General features: G+C 42.2%; 1 protein-coding gene across 2 annotated transcripts in view; it reads left to right on the top strand.

The window, feature by feature from the left end:
• Positions 1 to 24,385, top strand: part of kdm1a (lysine (K)-specific demethylase 1a) — a 68,797-nt gene that overhangs the window by 5,415 nt on the left and 38,997 nt on the right. Inside the window, exons 3-11 of one of the 2 annotated variants that reach the window (XM_085963082.1) lie at positions 1,444 to 1,569; positions 2,583 to 2,621; positions 3,059 to 3,192; positions 14,484 to 14,562; positions 14,931 to 15,023; positions 16,152 to 16,258; positions 19,858 to 19,939; positions 21,149 to 21,243; positions 22,464 to 22,481. In XM_085963082.1, coding sequence (XP_085819208.1) covers positions 1,444 to 1,569; positions 2,583 to 2,621; positions 3,059 to 3,192; positions 14,484 to 14,562; positions 14,931 to 15,023; positions 16,152 to 16,258; positions 19,858 to 19,939; positions 21,149 to 21,243; positions 22,464 to 22,481 — 773 coding nt within the window. The remainder of the gene's footprint in view (positions 1 to 1,443; positions 1,570 to 2,582; positions 2,622 to 3,058; positions 3,193 to 14,483; positions 14,563 to 14,930; positions 15,024 to 16,151; positions 16,259 to 19,857; positions 19,940 to 21,148; positions 21,244 to 22,463; positions 22,482 to 24,385) is intronic. The other variant, XM_085963083.1, reaches the window with a different exon arrangement.

The raw sequence follows: 24,385 nt of genomic DNA, 5'->3' as shown, positions 1-24,385 counted from the left end.
TGTCTTAATTTCTTTTGGCATGTCACAGAACTCCAGTATATGTTGGAAGCCATGCTTGTGGAAGTTCCAGCCACTATTCTCTTGGGGGCATTTTTGGCTGCTGTGGTGCTGGTTCTTTGGTACCCGTGACAGCCCATCAAGTAGTGCCCGAGTCCCTGAGACCCATCAGTCTTATTGGCTGCTTTGTGGTGAGTCCTTAATTCTGTTTTGGACCAGACTGTTAGGTAGTTGACTCCCAAGTGGTGGTTTCCTATACTGGAAGTCCTGCCCTCAAATTTCTGCTGTCCCACTCGGAGATCGGTAGTTTTCTAATGATTCCCTTCTACACAACCTTCAAATGATTCCAGTGTATCTCTTTCCTCCCCTTCCCTCTCTGCCTTTTGTGTCATTTTTGCTAACAGCAGCTCTAATGGCAGACCGCCATTGTACTCCATGCAATTGCTGTTCATAGTGAAGGGTTAAACTTGTGACTACCACTGTTATCAAGTTCTAATATTTGGTTGCTAGTAAACTATATAACCAGGGTATAGAAGGAGTGGCAAAGAGAAATACCTGGTTGTGATTTCATACCGTAATCCAATCTTGAGGTTCAGTTCATCATTCTAATCTTGCTCAAACTTTGTTGCACTTCATGATATCTTGATTTGATTATGTCTTACATTTATGTGTCGTATTATATGTACCATGTAAACTGTTGGAGGAAGGGAAGACTGAATGTGGTGAAAAGATAGTTTTGAGGTACTAGGAAAGAATGAGTTAGAGTAGGATATGGTGTGATGAGTCTAGGTTTCAACAATGAATATTGGGAGTAGAAAGACCATGTGGTATAGCATTTTTGGCACTTGGGAGGAACAAGAAGAAAGACCAGAGGAATAATCGTATGAATACATAAAATAAAATAAAGATTGGAAACAAAAAATAAGCAAAGGTTTGCATATCTGATGACCAGCTTTTTCTAGTTTGGGAGTGTGAGCAAGTTACTAGAGAAGCTTTCCCAGATATGGAGGGAATATTCAAGTAAATCATGGCATTGGATTTTTTGAGAGGGGTAAAAGTGGTAGAGAAGAAAGTGGCAGGAAAAGGAAAAGCTTCTTCGAGGCAGCAGAGGAATGAAGAAGTGGGAGTTTCATGTGAGGTCAGAGCAGATCGTGGGCCTGTACAAATTGTAAGCCTCAGCAATGAGAGGAAATCTGTTGCTGCTAATGGGGGTGTAAAAAACATACACACACATTGTAAACTTTACTAATGGGGGAGTTTAAAAAATGCAAATTTGTATATTAGAAAGTGTATAAAATCTCTAGTAGTTCATCCAGCTGTAGTGTACTCATCCATCGATACAACGGGAGACTCCATCAAACTTCAGAAGTATGCATGATATAAAGTGGTCCAGACTTGATGTATTCTAAGCCCAAGTTTGCACCTTTTGTAATTTTGTTTTCGTAGGGTTTCATTTTCCCCCACCCATTTCTTTGCTTTCCCCTTCTCCTGATGCTGGGGTACAGTTAAACGGGCACCGGCAGCCTCATGTAACTTGGCCAAGTAGCCATTCTCCATTTGTGAGCCTAGACGGTGAGTGCTAGCGGGCTATTTGAACGTAGAGGGTATAATTACTGTGCCTCAACCTGGCATCGCCTAATGTACATGTGCTTAACTTTCTATCAGGGATCCCTGGATAATGGCTAGCAGTGGGAACTATGGTTGTTTTTTTCGCTGCTTACCTTTTCCTAGCCCTAGGAATGCTGAGGCCAATTCTAGTGCTGCTGTTGCTACTTCAGTTGAGGTCAACTAAGTTCGGGCAGGGCAGAGCAGACAATTGACCCTTGATGCTTCCTGTTTAGTATAGTTCCAGGACCACACCATGATGTGGAATTGGGGTGCCCACCTTTATTTATTGTGATGACATTTAAATATCTATTGATGCATAAGCTATTCTAATTTATTAATTTTATGCAGATACAAAAAGTCTTTTGTATAATTTTATGTATATATTTGTATAGAAAATGTTATTTTCAGTAAACAATGAATTCTATCCTGTAGCCTGTTTCCCTAAATCTTGTGCTAAAATTAGGTTTTAATTATAATAATTTATAGAGCTCGTTTGTAAATACCAATGCTAGAGGAGTTTTTTGTATAGTAATTAGCAAACAAATTGTCATTTAGACTTACTAACCCTACAGTCAACCCCAAGTTGGTTTGAATCGATTTATTGACCTCCAGTAATACCATACTGCCCTGTTTAAATCATTTGTGTCTACTTTTGGGAGGCAGTAAAAGGCGCATTTTGTAGAAAGGTGGGGGGTACTAAAGGTACAGTAATATAATTAGTATGCTGCAAGGGTTATTGGGGCAGTTGTCATGGATGATCCTGGTGAAGGGAGATGCCAAGCCGTAGTGGTTTGAGATCACTGCCCTGGCAACCCTTTCAGTGCTTGTAATGATGTAATTATCTGCCCGACATTAAATATCTATAACAAAATATATTAATGTTAAATTTAAGATATTGTTTTAATATAAGACCGCGGAAATTAGGGAAACTAGTAGTGTGCGCATGCGTGTGAATGTTTTTACGTTCGTTCCTGCAGTGCATTGGAGCAACATCAATCTGGCAGGGTCGATCGCAGGTATGTATTTTTTTAATTACTTTATTTTTTATTTTTTATTCTGTGCGCTGATTTAGTTTTAATTTCGTGTTTATTTTTTTTTTAATGTGGCAGGTAGTATTTGTGAGGAAGGAAGATGTTGAGCGTCTGTTGGGTTGTGGGGTCTGAAGTATCTCCAGCTAAAGTTTGATCTGCGCATGGGAACCTGGTTCAATCTTTGGCGGTTGTTTAGGACAGTTTCCAGGGGCAGGGGTGGAAAACAGCGCGTGGAGGGGTTCTTGGACCAGTTTTGTTAGGGTCAGCAGTCGTGTCCACGAGAGGAATTACTGATCCTGACGTGTTACCTGGCAGATGACATTTTATTTTTAATTGGAGACTATTGAGGTTTTTATCGTGTTTCTTCACAACCCCAGGTTAAAAGCTTTATTGCACTAATTTTGTAAGTTCATTCTTATCAGGTGTTGAGGGTGCTGCTTTCCAGAGTCGTCTACCTCACGATCGCATGACCTCACAGGAAGCAGCCTGTTTCCCAGACATTATCAGTGGTCCTGCACAGACCCAGAAGGTGTTTCTATACATCAGAAACCGCACAGTAAGTTCATTACAAAGCCATCATTTCTTAAATCATTGCTGCATATTACTCATTTTCTTTGGGGAAGGGAAGGAGAATCGTCTGGATTTGTTTTTAAATAAAAAATCCCACAATATTGCATCTTGAGCATTAAGTCTAAGAACTAGCAGTGGGATCTTATTGTCTGTTTGTCTAGTTTAATTTTCAGAACTCCCTCCTGTGGTTGCCATACTGTTAAGGCTCTGGGTGACTGTATGGAGATTTAAAAAAATACATTCACTGGTTAACCGAAAGTGTAAGATTAGTGTTAGAAACTTTGAGGATATCAGTTAATTTTTTAAAGGAAAAAGGCAGCATCGGAGGCTGAATGTCACACTATTGTGAAGTAGTTGCTCTTCTATGTTTTTCTTGTATTTCACACACATTCTTGCAGGGTTCTTTTACAAACGCCTGCAAGTATACATTTCATCCACCTAGAAACGAGCAGAGTGTACTCTGCTGATATTGAGTAGACCCAGTCCACTAGCTGCTACTGATTGCCATCTAGTTAGTTGTATTAAAGGATATTTCTGATGTATTAGTACATTAAAACTACATTATGATGAATCTGTTTGTCTAGCTAGTACTTCTGAAATGATAATGTGGTCAAGTTTGCCACTGTGAGAAGACAGAGTGATGGGTGACTCTTCAGTGGTAACCTGACGAGAAAGTACTCCCATCAATGGACACCTGTGACACAAAAGGAAGTTTTGATCAGGGGGTGTCCTTTGAAGAAGCTGGTCTGCACTTCAAAGGAAGTAAGGGGCATATCTGAGCAGCAGGTCCAGGATGTTCAGTTTATACTAGCACATCTCGTGCAGTGAGATTAAATTTTGAGGTGAAAAGTGTTCCACATATAAATCTTCACAACATTTAGTTAAAGGACTTAAGAATTCAAGCATTTTGTTATTTAGGTTGTGGGAAGGGTTTGAAGTATTGGTTTAAGACACTTGCATTTAAATTTATCTCTTGTAATAAATCTGACTTCTAGTTTTAGCCTTGCCTATATAATCTCGCATATCAGAGGTCAGGAATTTGTGGTGGCCATCCTATAGGACTTCTGTTGTGCAGCCTGAGGTTATAAAAGTAGTTGCTAATCCTGTGACGCGCTAAACCATTCACTCCACTCAAGATTACAAATGTAGGTTCACAGGAAGTGTAGGTCTATCTATGGACACTGACTTGTTGCTGTGAGCACAATAGATTGTTGGAAGAAAGACTGAATTCATGAGGCAGTGATGGTCAATCAGCCATTCTGTTAATGTATTTTTCTGCAGTTGTGTTTAATGACACAGCAAATAAATCCCGATTTTTAAGGTTATTACAAAGTATTTACAGCACAGAAACAGGCCATTCGGCCCAAATGGCAGAGCAGGCTCGAGGGGCCGAATGGCCTACTACTGTTCCTATTTCTTATGTTCTTAACTAAACAGGTTGGTGGAGATCATTGTTCACCATCAGCAATTAAACAAGAGAAGGCCGCATCTTAAAGGGATCCACAAATTTAGGTCTTAATCAAATGTCGTAAGACTTGTTTGAGAAACTGAAAGCAGATTTGGAGTTTTATGTCACTTTTTCAGTGCGGGTGAATGACTACACTCACATTATGCTACTGAATATCTGTTGGACTGCAGTTGGCAGCTGTGCCAAACTGCATTTCTCAGCTCATTGCTGCTCCGATGAGGTTTAACCACTCCCATCGGGTTCCTGTGAATTCTCCAGCAACAAATGGCAACTAGTTAGGTTGACTTTTGCCATGGCGAGTTTCAATGTACCCAGTGTCCATCATAACCTGGGTGTGGGTGTGTCTATGAGTACTTGCACTGAATGGCAACACACTCAGCAACTTGTGTGAAGGCACACAAGGGCAGAATGGGCAGACAAGTGGCAGATGGAATTTAATACAGAGAAGTGTGAGGTGATGCATTTTGGCAGAAGGAACAGGGAGAGGCAATATACACTTAATGGCACTTAAATGTATTAATACCTTCCAATATGCAAGTCAGCATTTCCCCCATCTGCAGCCATAATTATTTCTTGTGCAATCTGGATTGGCCAGAAAATTTCAAGAGTCAACTGCAGACTCTGCCTGTTTGGTAAGTAGGAGTCATAATATTAGTAATTGTTGTGCCTTTTAAATAGTTTCTAGTAATGGTGTCATCTCAACAGGTGTAGCCTGAAACACTACCACATGGCTTGCAACGATGCCTGAATAAAAGAGCAATATGATGAAGCAAACCAGCCAAATAGTTAATGTTTTAGATTTGTAGATTTCACAAAGGGTCATTCACAGTAGACCTTAAGAAAAATCTCTTTGGAATGGTATACCCGGCAGAACATATCTGTTGTTTGTGGATTGATCTAGACCTATCGGAGGCTAACGATTGACATGTGGAGCGAACAAAAGGGAGGCTGAAGGTGATACCTGGTGATACTATTCAAAATATATTTATATACATAACCCCTTCTTACAAAAGCAGAGATAAACTTTGTGTTGCCTTTCCCAGTCCTCCCTTCTGTCATTGAACACTTCTCTGTCATGGTTGGATGGAGAAGAAAGGAGTGAAGGCAGCCAAACAGCAATGGACTCTTGCTCATCTTGCAATGCCACAGCAGAACTGGCCACAAAGAGGTGTATGAGTGTAGTCTGGAGTGAATTGGCATTTTATTCCTTGTGAAGATCCTGACCTCCACGAAAGACTGAGATTTGACCTCATTACCCTATCTTTCAAAGAATGTGGTGCAGCATTGAAGAGTATGTGTCCTCAGTCTGTTTAAATAGATGCTTGTAGGATTTGGGGAAATTATGACTTTGTTTCTTGGGCACCTAAAGGACTGACAAAGTTGACTGGATAAATACAGAGCTTTGAAAAACTGATGGGCGTAGTCATGGGCAGCATCATACTCCCAAGTATCTGGCAATGCCATACCATAACTGGCCACAGAGGAGAATAGCCTAGAGTGATTGCCATTTTGTTTCTTGCTGTTCATCATTAGTGGAGAAAATTAGGGAAAAGAAGAATGAAAAAAGAGGAAACCCTATTAATCACATTAGAAGAACAAGCAGGTTGAGTATGCTGCAGTTAGTACCATTTTTTTTTAGCATAATGTCCATTTTCAAAGGCAGCAATTTCAAGCCACCCTGCAGGCAGGTCATGCCTGACCAATTTATGTAATAGTTCTGAAGCCTTTGGCTTAAGGACAGAAAACAGCCAGTTGTGGTACAGGAAACTTTGGTTTATCCGGAGGTTAACTGTCCGGAATGCTCGATCCACCGGCTAGTTGATGGTACAAGGACTAGGGGACACAGATTTAAGGTATTGGGCAAGAGATAAAGGGGGGCTGGTGTGAGGAAAATCTTTTTTACACAGCGAGTGGTGGGGACCTGGAATTCACTGCCGACAGAAGTGGTGGAAGTGGAGACACTCAATGTTTTCAAGGGAAGACTGGATAGGCACTTGAGGGAAATAAACTTGCAGGGCTACGGGGATAGAGCGTGGGAATGGGACTGACTGGATTGCTCTACAGAGAGCCGGCACGGACTCGATAGGCCGAATGGCCTCCTTCTGTGCCGTTATGACAATGTTAAATGTATATTTGAATGGGAGAGTGAATAAACTATTCTGTGGATCATTTGACCTTGCAGATCGAGAGGTGGCATGGATAGAAGATTGGCTAGCTAACTGGAAACAGAGTAGGCATAAATGGGTAATTTTCTGATTGGCGAGATGTAACGAGTGGTGTGCCACAGGGGTCAGTGCTGGGGCCTCAACTTTGTACAATTTATATAAATGACTTGGATGAAGGGACCGAAGGTATGGTTGCTAAATTTGCTGATGAGACAAAGATAGGTAGGAAGGTAAATTGTGAAGAGGACATGAGGCTACAAAGGGATACAGATAGATTAAGTGAGTGGGCAACGATCTGGCAAATGGAGTATCATGTGGGAAAATGTGAAATTGTCCATTTTAGCAGGAAGAATAAAAAAGAAGCATATTATCTAAATGGTGAGCGATTGCAGAGCTCAGATGCAGAGGGACCTGGGTGTCCTAGTGCATGAATCGCAAAAGGTTACTATGCAGGTACAGCAAGTAATTAGGAAAGCTAATAGAATGTTATTGTTTAGTGCGAGGGAAATTGAATACAAAAGTAGGGAGGTTATGCTTCAGTTATACAGGGCATTGGTGAGACCACACCTGGAGTACTGTGTACAGTATTGGTCTCCTTATTTAGAGAAGGATGTAAATGTGTTGGAAGCAGTTCAGAGAAGGTTTACTAGACTAATACCTGGAATGGGCGGGTTGTCTTATGAGGAAAGGTTGGACAGGCTAGGCTTGTATCCGCTGGAGTTTAGAAGAGTAAGAGGTGACTTGATTGAAACATATAAGATCCTGAGGGATCTTGACAGGGTGGATGTGGAGAGGATGTTTCCTCTTGTGGGAGAATCTAGAACTAGGGGTCATTGTTTAAAAATAATGGGTCGCCCATTTAAGACAGATGAGAAATTTTTTCAGAGGGTCGTGAGTCTTTGGAACTCTCTTCCTCAGAGGGCGGTGGAAGCAGAGTCTTTGTTTTTAAGGCAGAGGTAGATAGATTCTTGATAAGCGAGGGGGTGAAAGGTTATCGAGGGTAGGCGGGAATGTGGAGTAATCAGATCAGCCATGATCTTATTGAATGGCGGAGCAGGCTCGAGGGGCCGAGTGGCTGACACCTGCTCCTAATTCGTATGCTCGTATGGCTGTTGTAGGGGCTCTGGTTTCTATTGGGTTATTTTTAGGTTGGAGGTATTGTTGTACGCCATTGTCATTTTTTGGAATGACACTAGATATTGCTCTGCCTGGACGACTCCCAGCAATTGTTACTCTCCAGTTTAATATGCCTGAATTTGATCTCTGTTATTTCATCTTTCTGGCATTAACCATTTGTCTTGATGGACGATGAAAATTAATATGCTATAAAAAATTACCATGTTACTCGAATGTCTCAAAGTGCTTCACATAAAGTTAACTACTTTGAAGGGCAGTGATAGTTATGTAGGCAATATTTTGTCTACAGTAAAATCCCCAAACCAGAAATCAAGTGAATGATCAGTGAATCTATTGTTGATGGTGGTTGAGTGAGGAATGTTGGTCGAGACACCAGGCGAATGCATCACTCCTCTTTGGATATGGCACTTTGGTTTGTCTTATCCAAAGGATAGCATCTTTGAATGGAGCACTCCATCATTATTGCAATGAATGGTATATGGTTTAAACACACAAACGTCTGACATTGAGGTGATAGTACTATCAACTGAGTTACACTGACATTACCTTCCATAGAACTTCGCGAAGATGAATGGTTTGTGCTTTTTTTTCTCAGAGCTGACCCGAAACGTCAACTCAAATTTCTGTCCACGGATGTTGCCTGGCCTGCTGAGTTTTTCCAGCATTTTCTGTTGTTATTTCGGATTTCCAACATCCGCAGTATTTTGCTATCATACCGTGTCATATTGTCCAGCTGGAAATGTTTCTCTACCTTCGTTGACATTTCTGCAGCATAGTTTCATGGTGGAGTGACAGCCTCTGAAGTTAATACAGTATATGTGTACCACTTATACTAAATAATTTATTTCCATGTCACATAATTGACTGGTGCTCTCATTCCCCAGCACAGTTATGCAACTCTGTGGAATATAATTTACTTTGTGCTTTGGTGCAACTGAGACTATTTTTGCATAACGCATTGCTTATTGCTCGCTGCAAATGGCAATGTTTTGCTATAGAATCGTAGAATGGTTACAGCACAGAAGGAGGCCATTCGGCCCGTCGAGCCCATGCCGGCTCTCTGCAAAGCACTTCAGCTAGTCCCACTCCCCCGCCCTTTCCCCGTAGCCCTGCAAATTTTTTCCCGTCAGGTACTTATCCAATTCCCTTTTGAAAGCCATGATTGAATCTGCCTCCACCACCCTTTCAGATCCTAACCACTCGCTGTGTACATTTTTTTCCCTCGTGTCTCCTTGGGTTCTTTTGCCAATCGCCTTAAATCTGTGTCCTCTGGTTCTCGACCCTTCTGCCAATGGGAACAGTTTCTCTCTATCTACTCTGTACAGACCCCTCATGATTTTGAACACCTCTGTCAAATCTCTTTAACCTTCTCTGCTCTAAGGCGAACAACCCCAGCACCTCCAGTCTATCCACGTAACTGAAAGTCCCTCATCCCTGGAATCATTCTCGTAAATCTTTTCTGCACCCTCCCTAAGACCATCACATCCTTCCTAAAGTGCGGTGCCCAGAATTGGACACAATTCTCCAGTTGAGGCCAAACCAGTGTTTTATAAAGGTTCATCATAATTTCCTTGCTTTTGTACTCTGTCTCTGTTTATGAAGCCCAGGATCCCGTATGCTTTTTAAACCACTTTCTCAACCTATTACCTGCTTTCTCCGCCTTGTCCAAAGGCTTAAAATCCATCTTTTCTCTTCACTTCTTCTATTGGCCCAGAAATTGCTGCAGTGGCGCAGCTCGCGGGCAACGTTATTTGGACGTTTTCCTTACCATTCAGATCGCACTATATTTGCGCCGCAAATTACTGGAAGGTGGAAGCGATAATGGCACATGGATGTCGGTGTTGCGTCTGGGACCTCCAGAACCTCGTGCCCAAAGGTCTATCGCCTTACCCAATGAAAGAAACAGAAGGAAATAGCGTAAATTAGAATCAAATTAGATACCAAAAGGGAAATGAAGAGAGTGGATTAAGAAAGAGAGAAAAAAAGAAACAGAAAGGAAAAGCAAGAAAAAAAGTTGAATAGCAAGCAGAAGAAGAGACTATTGTAACCCAGTTGTTTTGGGGAATTGTTGTACTGGTCCTCCAAGAAGGTAATGAGTGAATGGTAGAGTAGGTGTGTGAAATGTACAAACATTCTTGACCCATGAAGTACATAACCAGCGGCTCTGACCATCATCATCAGGAACAGTGCTTTCATAGGATCATAGTAACCTAGGAATTGCTAGACTAAAAATGACCAAGATCTATCTAATTTGCTTTTTACCATCCTGGTAGTCACATGATACAATGATAATGGAGTTGTTGACTAATCACAATGGTCAATCTCTATCAATGAGTTTACAACAGACCAGAAATGACGCGAGGAAAACCTTCAATGGTGGCGAGCTTTGGGAATCATGGGTCCAAAGTCACCTTTTTACTGCCTAGACAGATGAAAAGTTTATTTTTAAAAAACCTCTAGGAACAATTCGCTACCTGCTGGAGTGAGACTACCGATTCATTGTTCCCATTCTGGGCCTCCAAGGTTGAGTGTCATGTCCGGACCTAAACCATGCCATTACCGGGGTCCTTGTGGCATGAATTACCAGCCCTAAATGGCTGCGGTGATATTAATTTGCATTAACGGTGTAAATTCAACAATTTCATGAACTTCAGTGGGGAGGCTCACAGCAAGGTTGCTATTGTCTCCGTTTTGTCAAAGCTAACGGTTAACAACCAGCAATTTGTGGAGAATGCGATCTCCTGGTGTATTTTCACCACAAATTACTGGAAATGTTACGAACTAATAATGGCTAGCATCTTTAATTCGCTGCTATTTTTCCAGCAATTTCTGGCCTATTAATTCCTACTTTGCAATCAACTCCATGTTACATAAACACCTTGATTGATTTCCTCCCTAAATCTGGAATACACTTCCAGTCCTTTGCTCATGTGAGGGCTTTGAAATTCCACCAAAAACAGACTTGTTTACAGTACTTTATGGGTTGGGTAATTCCTATCGACACTGTTTGGTTTTGTGCACAATCTCCAATAAAATAGAGGAGACTGAATTCATGAGTTTACAGTAAATAATTTCCAGTCTATAGATATCTTGCAACCTACTATTGGCCTTGAAAAGATTATTTTAATTTCCCACTAATCCAGTTCTAGAATGCTGCGAATCCTCCCCCGTTCAGAAACCGAATTGCTGTTGAAATCGGTCACAATGGACAACATAACGGAGTATATTAATGGCCCGGATTTTGCATTGAGGAATATGGTGAGGCTATCGGGAATTCCTGTTATTTTGGAGTAATTTAACAGCAAGTTCCGGGGTATGGACATGCGCAATTAAACGTGGAAATCTGGAAGTTGCAGTCTGAGTTCCCTTGCTCCCCCACATGCTGCCCTATAACAGTACCTCACCGATAGGCTCGGCATTGAAATCAATGTAAGGGCATGAATTCGTAGTACAGGAATCCCACCGTCATCTGCGGATTTCACGTATACACGGTTTCATCTCTGCGACAATTTTTGCCAACCGCGGCAGTGAGTTTTGCGTATACACGATTTGCCAAACACGAGACGGCATTCATCCGCCCGCTCTTTTTAGCATAATAACAACCACGCGGGGTCTTGCTCCACACGTAGATATATTCTACCTGTACTGTGTGTATGTGAACGTTTAGCCCTTAATCATGGCCCCTAAGCATAATCTCAGTGGTAACGGCGAATCGATAGCGAAAAGGGCAAGGAATGTACTAACCTTAGATAGGAAATTAGATGTCGTTAATAGACTTGCCCATGGTGAAAGTACAGCGCGGTTGGACGACTAATGGGGGTTAACGAGTCCACCATTAGAACCATAAAAACAAGTGAGGTGTCGATAAGGGCTAGTATTGTGGGTGGCTCTTCAAAAAGTGCTAAAGTGTCGTTTATGCCACGGAACCATAAGCTTAAAAAAAATGGAGAAGGCACTTAATATCAGGTTGGAAGACCAGAACCAGAAACAAGCGAATGTTAATTCCGCATGGATACATAAGAAGGCCCTTAGTATCTACAAGCATCTTACTGTGGCTGCCGGGGAAAGTGTAGATGACAAAGTTTCAAGCAAGTAAGGGCTGGTTGGAAAATTTTAAGAAGAGGTTCGCCTTGACTAACCTCAAGGTTGTGGGGGAATTGGCCTCAGCCAATCACGAGGACGCTGCCCAGTTCCCGGAGGAGCTGCAGAAGTTGATCGCCGAGAAGGATTACCTGCCGGAGCAGGTATTTAATGCGGATGAGACTGGTCCCTTCTGGAAGCGGATGCCTTCCTGAAATTTCATCGCGAAGGCTGAGAAGCATGCTTCGGGATTCAAGGTGGCTAAGGATAGGGTGACCCTTCTCCTTTGTGCCAACGCCGAGGGAGACTGTTTAGTGAAGCCAATGCTGCTCTACCACTCTCTTAATCCCCGCGCTCTGAAGGGCAAAAACAAAAACTACCTGTCTTTTGGTGTTCTAACCGCAAGGCGTGGGTTACTGCTGCAGTCTTCATGGACTGGTTTCATAACTGTTTTGTGCATGATGTGGAGCGGTACCTTGCGAGAGAAAATCTGGCCCGCAAGGTCCTACTCATCCTCGACGATGCCCCCGGCCACCCGCTGGCACTCCAATTCGCCCACTCTAATCTTGAAGTCGTCTTCCTGCCCCCCAACACAACATCACTCCTTCAACCCATGGACCAAGGGGTGATAGCCACTTTCAAGGCATACTACATACGACACAGCTTTGACCGCATGATGGAGGCTATGGAGGATGACTCAACACTGACGGTGAAAACTTGTTTGGAAGGGTTACACCATCGCTGACTGCATTTCACCAACATAAAGGAATCGATGGATGAACTGCAGAGGACGACAATCAACGCCTGCTGGGGTAAACTTTGGAATGAGGCAGTGAATGACTTCCGAAGCTTCCCTACAGTTAACTATGAAGTTGATCGCATTGTGAAGGTTGCGCGACGTTTGGGAGGCGAGGGGCTGGCCAGCATAGAGCCTGATGACATCGAGGAGCTCCTCGAGTTGCATGGCGAGGAGTTGACGGAGGGGGACCTTGATGAGCTGATGCAGCATTCTAGTGAGGACGAGGATATGGTGGAGAAGTCGAAGATGACAAGTGCCAACCGTAGCAAGGCAAGGCCTTGCTACTAATCTCTTGGACCTCTTTATGGAGATTGACCCATTCTTGGAGCGTAGTTTAAAATTCAAGCGAGGTTTGGAAGATTTAATGAGACCATACAAGCAGGTCCAGAAAGATATCCAGAAAAAAGAGTCAACCATCTATTGCAGAATTCTTTAAGAAACCGCCCAGTTGATCTTTTTTATTGTGTTATTTGAACATTTATTGTTTTTATTACGTTATTTTGTATTTTATTTGTGTTTAATAAAAGAACAAGCAACATTTATTGTTTTTTTGTTATGTTGTGTATTTTATTTGTGTTTAATAAAAGAACAAGCAACTTACACAGGCTCTGCAGAGTTTAACTGCGCGGGACCTCCAGGCTGCTATAGCTTAGCGGGAATGTTGATCAGTCATAAGTTACAGTCAAACAATTCCTCGAGACTGTTCCCTGAAACACAGAAGTGTGGAGTCTCATTCCTTCAGAATTTAAATAGTGTTGGAGATTTAAATTTTTTTACATTTTTGTATATCTCTCTCAATCCCATCTTTTGTTCCCTCTCTTTTGCTTTCTGTACATGACCTAAATCTAATTTATACTTCCTGGTTTAGACTCTGCGTGTCTCAGTGAGGATTCTTCAATCTGGTTGGTTGAAGAACCTCACTTTTGCTTGTCCTGCTCACAGATGCCACTGATCCCCTGTAGCGGGCACCTCACTGTATCAGAAGCCCGATGACAGCACGTCTCCGCTCAAAAGCCCGCAGCTGTCAGCGTAGTGAATGGCGAGCGCCGTTCCTTCGCCACTGACCGCAAAATCCAGGCCAATATGTTGTAAACTTTCTGCACCATGGGCTTTCTGGGAACGATCCTAAGAAGGCTCAGTTGATAAGTGCACTACTTCAAGGAACTGAACCATATGCACTTGGAAGATCCTATGTTCAATGTGTAGCATGTGCTGCGTTTGCTTATGTTGGCTCAGGCAGTGTTAACAGCACTGCGGGTGGACTCCGTGACCCTAGGTTGGGGAGTGAAAATATTAGCCAGTGTTCTTGCTCCTGGTTGCTGCCACGACATCTGGAAAATGCGTATGTGTTGGGTGGGCACATTAAATTCGCTCAGCTGTGATGCCTCGGGATTGAATAGTCTTTTGACACTTGCTGCCTTGGCTCAGACATGAAGCTTGGTCACTGTGTGAGATACTGGAAGGTGACCAGTGTAGGTGGAAACACACCTCCGCATGAGGGGAGAAAACTGGAGCGTAAAAAGAAACAGCTACAGTTGTACGTTGTATGTCCGCTTGACAATTGAACGCACATTCTCGTGTTAATTTGACGTGCAATTACTCATTGTCTTTTTTTCCTATTTAAACAGTTGCAGCTCTGGCTGGACAACCCTAAGGTGCAGTTGACCTTTGAGGTAACGCATCAGCAACTGGAGTCTCCATATAACAGTAAGTAGAGGTACTACTGTATAAGGTTGAATACAAAGCGTTTCCTGAATTTGGGGTGATGTTCTGAAAAGGCACCAATTTGTGACTGTGATGAAAATGCATTATTACACTTCTTGTGACATTTAAATATGGAAGGAAAATACTAGTTTAATCTTCAGATTATTTTCAATCGTGCGTTAGATTGCCAGGGATGCAATTTGATCCAGAAAAAATGTAAGCTGATGTGAAACTGATGTACAGTGCTTTTCCTGATTATTTAAAAAATATCTATGTATTTTGCTATATGGAAAAATCTGTTTTTGTGTGTGTGATGTATTTCGATTATCCAGTTTGTCTAGACACACATTGTCAATTCCTCTTTGTCTTAGGTGATGCTGTGCTAGTTCACAGGATACACAGCTACTTGGAGCGTCATGGGTTAATCAACTTTGGAATCTACAAACGGGTGAAACCACTTCCAAGTAAGGAATTGCCCGATACCGTAACAATTTTTACAAGTTCATTCTGAAAGGAAAGCTCATGACATCTAATTAAATTGACTAATACTGCTTGAATTTTCTTATTTGCTACTGATACTATTGCACTATAAAATTAAGTGATATTGTTGCAACATATTCAAATAGCTATAATTACTAATGTCAGCAACAACTTGCATTTATGTAGCGCCTTTAACCTAGTAAAACGGCACGTGGCCCGCAGCCCGCCACAGTGTAATCAGACAAAAGTTGACACCGAGCAAAGAGGGAGACATTAGGACAGGTGGCCACCGTGGTAGGTTTTAAGGAGGGCCTTAAAGGAGAGGGAGGCGGAGAGGTTTAGGGGGGAATTCCAGAGCTTAGGACCCAGACAACAGAAGCCATGCTTTGCCAGTGGTGGTCTGAAGGAAGAGTGGGGTGCACAGGAGGCCAGAATTGGAAGAACGCAGACTTCTTGAAGGGTTGTAGAGCTGGAAGAGGTTACAGGAATTGGGGATGGGGCCATGGAGAGATTTGAATACAAAGATGCGAATTTTAAATTCAAGGTGTTGGTGGACCGGGAGCCAATGTAGGTCAGTGAGCACAGACAGGGGTGATCGGTGAACAGTTCTTAGTGTGAGTTGGAATACAGGCAGCCGAATTTTGGGTGAGCTCAAGTTTAAGGAGAGTGGAAGATGGGAGGGCAGCCAGGGGAGCGTTGGAATAGTCGAGTCTGGAGATAACAGAAGCATAGATGAGAGTTTCAGCAGTTGATTGGTTGAGGTAGGGTCGGAGACGGATGATACGGAGGTGGAAGTAGGCAGTTTTGGTGACGGAGAGGATATGGGGTAGAAAGCTCAGCTCAGGATCAAATAGGATGGCAAGGTTGCAAATAGTCTGGTTCAGTCTGAGACAATGGCCAGGGAGGGGGATGGAGATGGTGGCCAGGGAACAGAGTTCATGGCAGGAGGAGGGGGCGGGGGGGGGGGGAGAAATATGCCAAAAGATACTTCAAATTAACTAGAAAATCCGAATAAAGTTAGGGCACTCTGGTAGTTTGGATGATCTTGGACTATGCTGTTGATCTGTTTCTCCTTGGGCTAGTAACTTTGGAAAAAAAATTGTGATTCATAGCAAAGAAAACGGGGAAGGTGATAATCATTGGCGCTGGAGTGTCGGGTCTGGCCGCGGCTCGCCAGTTACAGAGCTTTGGAATGGATGTCACTGTCCTGGAGGCAAGAGTAAGTCCAGTTTTTTGTGTTCTCATGAAGAAAACCTAGCAAAAGAAGTTTGTGATATCTAAATGTCCCTTTCTACAATGCAGCAAATGAGCCAGGTGAAATAACATTGACATTTTATTTAGCAAAATGAAAATCACAATCGACCTACTGGCTTTTTTTGCCCACAAAGTCAAAAGTTTAGCGCACAGACGTGTAAAAATTGTGTTTCCTCATACATTTATTTACTAAGAATAAAATAATTCAGGAGCACTTAAGCACAATAGCTATTTTTGGGAGCGAGGGGTGGGCAACTATTTCTTTGTCAGGATATGGGAAAACTTGATTCAATCAAATGGAAGGAAGACTTTACTCTAGTAGGTAGCTTCGCCGATGGAGGGTGTGCTGTACGTGTGACTCCTGTCCATTGGAGGACGGAGCATTTTAGTTTTACCTGCAGACTTGTATATAAAACAAGTGAAATACTTAGTATACTTAGCAAGCTTCTGGAATTAATCTACCTAAAATATAGAAGGCCCAAGTTCACCAGAAATTAAAAAATGTTTAATACAGTAAGCTCTTGTTATCCCAAAGTTATTAGTACAATAATCTGTGGTAATGTGTAAAACTGAATCTTTATATGTGGGAATTTCTCTACTTGAGACTATGATGTGCCACTCTGTCATATTCAGATGTACTGGTACAGCATGGCTACCTTGATCAATACTTTGGTCATTGAGAGAGCTGAATAGTTGTCACCATCTCCTGAGAGAATTGGCTTGCTGGGTTGGTATAAGTTGATGAGCTGACAGTAACAGCATTATCTATTAATGGTCATGTTTTTAAAAAGAACATGTCCTCAGATATAGATTTATTTCCCCATATGATTGCTTATTGGGCATTATTGGATAAAGAAATTAGTATTAGTAAATAAATAGTACTGGAGAAATTAATGGGACTGAAAGCTGATAAATCCCCTGGACCTGATGGCCTACATCCTAGGGTTTTGAAAGAGTTGGCTATAGAGATAGTGGATGCATTGGTTGTCATTTTCCAAAATTCCATAGATTCTGGAACGGTTCCTGTGGATTGGAAGGTAGCAAATGTAACCCCACTATTTAAGAAAGGAGGGAGAGGGAAAACGGGGAACTACAGACCAGTTAGCCTGACATCGGTAGTAGGGAAAATGCTAGAATCTATTATTAAGGATGTGGTAACAGGGCACTTAGAAAATAATAATAGGATTGGGCAGAGTCAACACAGATTTATGAAAGGGAAATCGTGTTTGACAAATGTTAGTTTTTTGAGGGATCTGAGGATCCTTGTACATGTAACACAAAAAGTTAGCATGCAGGTACAGCAAGTAATTAGGAAGGCAAATGGAATATTGGCCTTTATTGCAAAGGGAATGGAGTATAAAAGTAGGGAAGTCCTGCTACAACTGTACAGGGCGTTGGTGAGACCACACCTGGAGTACTGCGTACAGTTTTGGTCTCCTTATTTAAGGAGGGATATACTTGCCTTGGAGGCAGTTCAGAGAAGGTTCACTCGGTTGATTCCTGAGATGAAAGGGTTGTTTTATGAAGAAAGGTTGAGCAGGTTGGGCCTATACTCATTGGAGTTTAGAAGAATGAGAGGGGATCTTATTGAAACGTAAGATTCTGAGGGGGCTCGACAAGGTAGATGCTGAGAGGATGTTTCCCCTCGGGGAATCTGGAACTAGGGGCCATAGTTTCAGAATAAGGGGTCGCCCATTTAAAACGGCGATGAGGAGGAATTTCTTCTCTGAGGGTCGTGAATCTTTGGAATTCTCTGCCCCAGAGAGCTGTGGAGGCGGAGTCACTGAATATATTTAAGGTAGAGACAGATTTTTGAACGATAAGGGAGTTGAGGGTTATGGAGAGCGGGCAGGGAAGTGGAGTTGAAGCCAAATCCAGATCAACCATCATCTTATTGACTGGCGGAGCAGGCTTGAGGGGCCAAATGGCCTGCTCCTGCTCCTATTTCTTATGTAACTAGCAGAATAGATAAGGGGGAACCAGTGGATGTGGTATGTTTGGATTTTCAGAAGGCATTTGATAAGGTGCCACACAAGAGGTTATTAAACATAATTAGGGCTCATGGGATTGTGGGTAATATACTAGCATGGATTGAGGATTGGTTAACGGACAGAAAACAGAGTAGGAATAAACGGGTCATTTTTAGGTTGGCAGACTGTAACTAGTGGGGTACCGCAAGGACCAGTGCTGGGTTACTGCAAGGATCAGTGCTTGGGCCTCAGCTATTCACAATCTACATCAATGATTTGGATGAGGGGACCAAATGTAATATATCCAAGTTTGCTGATGATGCAAAGTTGGGTGGGAATGTAAGTTGTGAGGAGGATGCAAGGAGGCTTCAAGGGGATATAGACAGCCTAAGTGAGTGGGCAAGAACATGGCAAATGAAATATAATGTGGAGAAATGTGAAGTTATCCACTTTGGCATGAAAAATAGAAAAGCAGAGTATTTTTTAAATGGTGAGAGATTGGGAAATGTTGGTGTTCAGAGGGACCTGGGTGTCCTTGTACACGAATCACTGAAAGTTAACATGCAGGTACAGCAAGCAATTAGGAAAACAAATGGTGTGTTGGCCTTTATTTCAAGAGGATTTGAGTATAAGAGTAAAGACATCTTACTGCAATTATATAGGGACCTGGTGAGACCACACCTGGAGTATTGTGTACAGTTTTGGCTTCCTTACCTAAGGAAGGATATACTTGCCATAGAGGGAGTGCAACGAAGGTTCACCAGACTGATTCCTGGGATGGGGGGATTGTCCTATGAGGAGAGATTGAGTAGACTAGGCCTATATTTTCTGGAGTTTAGAAGAATGAGAGGTGATCTCGAAACATACAAAATTCTTACAGGGCTGGACAGGGTAGATGCAGAGAGGATGTTTCCCCTGGCTGGGGAGTCTAGAACCAGGGGTCACAGTCTCAGAACAAGGGGTCGGCCATTTAGGACTGAGATGAGAAATTTCTTCACTGAGGGTGGTGAATCTTTGGAATTCTCTACCCCAGAGGGCTGCGGAGGCTCAGTCGTTGAGTATATTCAAGGCAGAGATCGATAGATTTTTGAATATTAAGGGAATCAAGGGATATGGAGATCGGGTGAGAAAGTGGAGATGAGGTAGAAGACCAGCCAAGATCTTATTGAATGGCGGAGCAGGCTCGAATGGCCGACTCCTACTTCTTATGTTCTTAAAGCAGATATTGCAAGCTACAGGGCGTTCAAGTTGCCTTCCTCTGTCAGAATTCTGTTTAAAATTGTGAAAGTGTTAGTAATTACTGAAGGATTTTTTTTGATTATCCTCAAATTGTTTTTTTTATATACCAGTGGATTTGCTGTGATTTTGGCCAAGGGAATTCCGGACAAAGCTAATTTCCCCCCGTGCGTTAGTGATGCTGCAGGCGTGGGTATAGGGGTCGGGAGCTTATGGATCTCTCTCTAGTGGTGGAAATGTGCAGGTGTGACTGACACAATGATGAACCCAAATCTGAATGTGAGCTATACCCAGCAATTCTATTATATTATATAGATAAAAACACATATTATCCCCTTCATAATCACTTTAATTGCAGGACCGTGTTGGAGGACGAGTGGCCACATTTAGAAAGGGAAATTATGTTGCTGACTTGGGGGCCATGGTTGTGACAGGACTTGGTAAGTTCTGTATAGCTTCAAAAATGAATTGTTTTTTCCCCAAAACTTTTGGGATGTGATTTGTGAGGAGACTAAATATGTGGCTTTACAAATGAAATAGGAACAGGAGTAGGGCATTCAGTCCCTCGAGCCTGTTCCATCATCCTATTAGATCAGGGCTGATCTGTACCTCCACTCCCTTTTGCCTGCCTTTGCTCCATATCCCTTGATGCCTTTACTTAACAAAAATCTGTATCAGTCTTGAAAATTTCAATTGACTCCGCATCCACAGCCTTTTGGCGAGAGAGCTCCAGATTTCCATGACATTTCCTGTGGAGAAAATGCTTCCTGATTTTGCTTCTAAATGTCATAGCTGTAATTTTAAGATTATATCCCCTGTTCTGGATTCCCCCACCACAGGAAATTATTTCTCTGCATCGAATCATCTTTATCATTTTAAATATCTCGATTAGATCACCCTTCAACATTCTAAACTTAAGGGAATAAAAGCCAAGTTTAAGGGACGTGTCCTCAAAATATAATCCTGAGCCTCGGTGTTACTCTGGTGAATCTGCACTGTACCCCTTCCGTGGCTAATATATCATTCCTGAGGTACGGTGCCCAAAACTGAACGCAGTACTCTAATGGGGTCTGACCAAGGAAAGTCATAGTCATACAGCACAGAAGGAGGCCATTTGGCTCATCGAGTCTGTGCCGGCTCTCTAGAGCAATCCAGTCAGTCCCACTCCCCTGCTCTATCCCCGTAGCCCTGCAGTTTTCTTCTTTATTCTGCTCTTCTCTTGCTCTTGTTCACCCGCCCTATAAAAATGGTTAATACAAAACTTGTTGGGTTATTGGTGTACCATGGATACTTCCAGTACCTTATCCAAGTGACCATTCTTCATGTATGAATGTTAGTAGCTGATTTGGAGGGCCTCGTAGCCAGACTCCAATCTGTTCTCACGACTTTGTCTCCACATGTACGTTCCAGCAGTGGTGACTGGATCGTATTCAGGAGTGGGAACCCTAACTGCTGTGGTAATATTAGGGAAATTTCTGGACTCTGTAGCCATATATTTGTGTAGAGGTATATATTGAACATGTTGCAGAGTGTTTATATTTTTTTAAATCTACAAAATTATTTTTCTCCAAATGCTTCACTCTAATGCAGTTCTAGCAGAAGAAGCCTAGTCTATTATAACTATTATTATTCATCCTTTTGTTCTGCAGGTGGGAACCCAATGGCAGTGGTCAGCAAGCAAGTAAACATGGAGCTGGCCAAAATAAAGCAAAAGTGTCCCCTGTATGAAGCAAATGGGCAGGCTGTAAGTCTAAAATAATGGGTTAAGATTACAAACACAACACAGATTGTGTAATAGGTAGACTCTGTTTACTCTGTGTATCTAGATGGCAGCCAGAAGCCATATTGAGGTTGTCAGGATAGAAAACCTAATGTCAAGTACATGTCATTAACATGCATTTTATTAAAAGCTTTGTAACTGTTACATTTTTTTTTTTTTGCATTGAGTAATTACACGTTTGGCTAGTTGTCATTAGGGCTCTTGATAACTACTTCTGGAGATTTTACATTCAGCTTACTCTGAATTTCAGGGCCTCGAGATACAGTCGTGCAAAAAAAGTCTTCCTTTATGTTCAGGCCAGAGAGTTGGGCAAAGACTAATAACTATTGGAATTTCAGTAGCATTGACTGAGTCCTATACCTGGTCTGTTTTAATATACAACACTCCTTCTAATTGACTCATTGCCAGAATATTTGCTCAGGGATTGCGACTTTTGGTGAGTGAAGATGTCATGTTGATGGTATAGCTAGTGCTCTGTTGATGGTGCAGTTGAAATGTGCGGAGGAGAGCTCGGGATTGCTTCAGAGCCATTTAACACCTGACTTGGGAAACCTGATAGTACTGGGTGCAAAGTAGAGAATATTCATCTTGTGCACGTACTCATTGAAAGAATGAGAACTGTTTGCATTCGAAATGAACTCTGAGCTTGGCTCATTTGGTGCCACTTTGGCCTCTGAATCAGACGGTTATGGTTTCAAGCCAAACTCCAGAGCCCAAGCACGTTATCTAGGCTGATATTTCAATGCAGTACTGAGGGAGTGCTGCTTTGTTGGAGATGCCATCTTTCAGATGAGACCTAAAATGTGAAGAACTACTGCCCATTCAGGTGGCGTTAATAATCCCGTAGCATGATTCGAGGAAGAGCAGGGAGTTCCCCCCGTGTGCTGCTGAACATTCTTCCCTCAATCAAGACTACCAAAGATAGATTAACTGCTCATTCATTTTCATTACTGTTTTGTGGTGTTTTTGGCTGCTACCTACATAACAGCAGTGGTTACACGTCCGAGTAATTTGTTGTACATGATGTGTTTCGGGCTGTCCTGAGAGATGTGACGAGGTATAGAAATACAAGTTTGTTTGAACACTTCAACAATGTGGTCACTGGGTCAAGACACTAATGACTTCTTTTCTCTTCCCCTCTTTTCTATGTCATTCCTGATGTTTGGAATCTGATCCGGATGAAGGGAGAAAGATGCACAAACGTATGTATTTTTACTTTTTACTAATGGGCATATGTTATAAAATCTCTCAGCAAGCAGGAAGGAATTGGAGCGAGAAAAAGATCTGGTCACTTGTTTGAAGGTGCTGGGATTTTGGATAATTACCAAGTGCAGATCTGGTTTACAGTGTAACAGTCCTCAGAGCTGCACCAACCTCATCTGATTGCTATAACTGCATAATTAATACTAGTCGATCTCCCATGGCATTGCACATGGAGAGCGAAGACCAGGTGTAGTCTTGGAGTGAAGTGGGGTATAATTTGATTAGGGCCACTGATGTAATTCAGTCCCCATTTTTAAAGTCATACATTCTGTCCTTATTTTTATTTATTACTTTGCTTTAATAATATTTAGTTAAATAGCAAAACTTACGGCAATTTGAGAGTCCGAAGTAGAATCGGTTGGAGCACAGGTGTTTCTCGACAGTATAACTGAGGAACTATGCTGTCACAGCCCTTGGGAGGATGTAATTGCAGCTTGACAAGTTTATAAAGGCAGTTGCTATCACAAATGTGGACGGAGGAATTTGTAATAGGATATGTACAGACATAAGATAAGAGTGCTTATTATGCAAAAGCGATTCATTGATAGAATTCACTTTATTGGGACGTACTATATTGATGAAAATTAATATTCTGTGTTCATGGCCCTTTTATCCCAATTCTGGATTATTTCATTTAAAGAGATGTCAGATAAATATTTAAATAACTTAAATAATGCAATATTTCTTAATTATGCAGATTAATTAGTAGTGCTAACATTCTTAATCTTCCAAGCTGAATGCTCAGAAGAACTTGAACCTCAAGTTGAGGCCCACTAGTTTGTCTTGGCTTGTGGTGACCAGTGTTGTCCTTCCAGTGTGACTTGGTTTTGCTTTTATATTAAAGTTTTAGTGTCCTAATGTACATCTTACAACAAACTGATTAGCATATATGTTCTAGGGTAGGGTAGTGGAGGCAACAGCCCTAGATGTTTTGTGGGCTGGGTTTTTTTTTTTCCCCGAATGGATAAACTGAGATTGACTGAAAGGACTCCTCACCTGCACCTGTCGTGCCTATCTGGTACAGTCCTCACCACATATTCCGTTCCCACTATCTTGGACAGCCACCTATATCTAGCAAATAGTGCTAATCATTTATCATTGCCATAGACGTCAAAACCGAAGTAACAACCAAAGGGTCATCTCTCCACCCCAGGAAACAGTAGAATGACATGACTCCAGCGAGTTTAACACATTCCTGGATCCTTCCTTCCGACCATGTTTGCACGGGCTTGAGGCCACCGACTTTGACATTCAGTGAAACTCACTCCAACCATGACCTCAATGGAAATATCACGTACAGCGCCCACCGCGTATAGGGGTATATCACGTTGACACCAATGCGGCCACTATAAGCGGCGGGGACCAATGTTCCCACTAATTCTTTTTTGGGTGCGCGACCCCTTTAACAGGCTGTGCATCCCTTTCAAATTTTCGCACATGCATGGTTGTCCCATTGAAATCAAATCAAATCAACTTTTATTGTCATTGTTAGTGCACAAGTGCAGTACAACGAAATGTAGGCTTGCGGCTCCCGAGAGTGTACAATTTGGATTAGGACACTTAAACATTTCAACATACATTTGTACATATATATTAGCATAAATATGACCATAATAAAGTGCATCGGCAGATGTGCAGGCTTTAGTGTTTATTTGTGGAGTTCAGTAGGATGACAGCCCTGGGAAAGAAGCTGTTCCTAAATCTGGTCGTACGGGTGCGAATGCATCTGTAGCATCTTCCAGATGGTAGGAGGGCGAACAGACTGTGGCTGGGGTGGGTAGGGTCTTTGATGATGGACCACTGAGTGACCTGCGCGGGACCTCCAGAGCGCTGCGCAGCTTAA

This window comes from Somniosus microcephalus, chromosome 20 (genome assembly GCF_052327205.1).
Source record: "Somniosus microcephalus isolate GS21.2 chromosome 20, FLI_Smic_1.0, whole genome shotgun sequence".
Taxonomy (NCBI): domain Eukaryota; kingdom Metazoa; phylum Chordata; class Chondrichthyes; order Squaliformes; family Somniosidae; genus Somniosus; species Somniosus microcephalus.
Note: the sequence above shows the minus strand (reverse complement) of the source record. Positions and strands in the feature narration are given on the sequence as shown.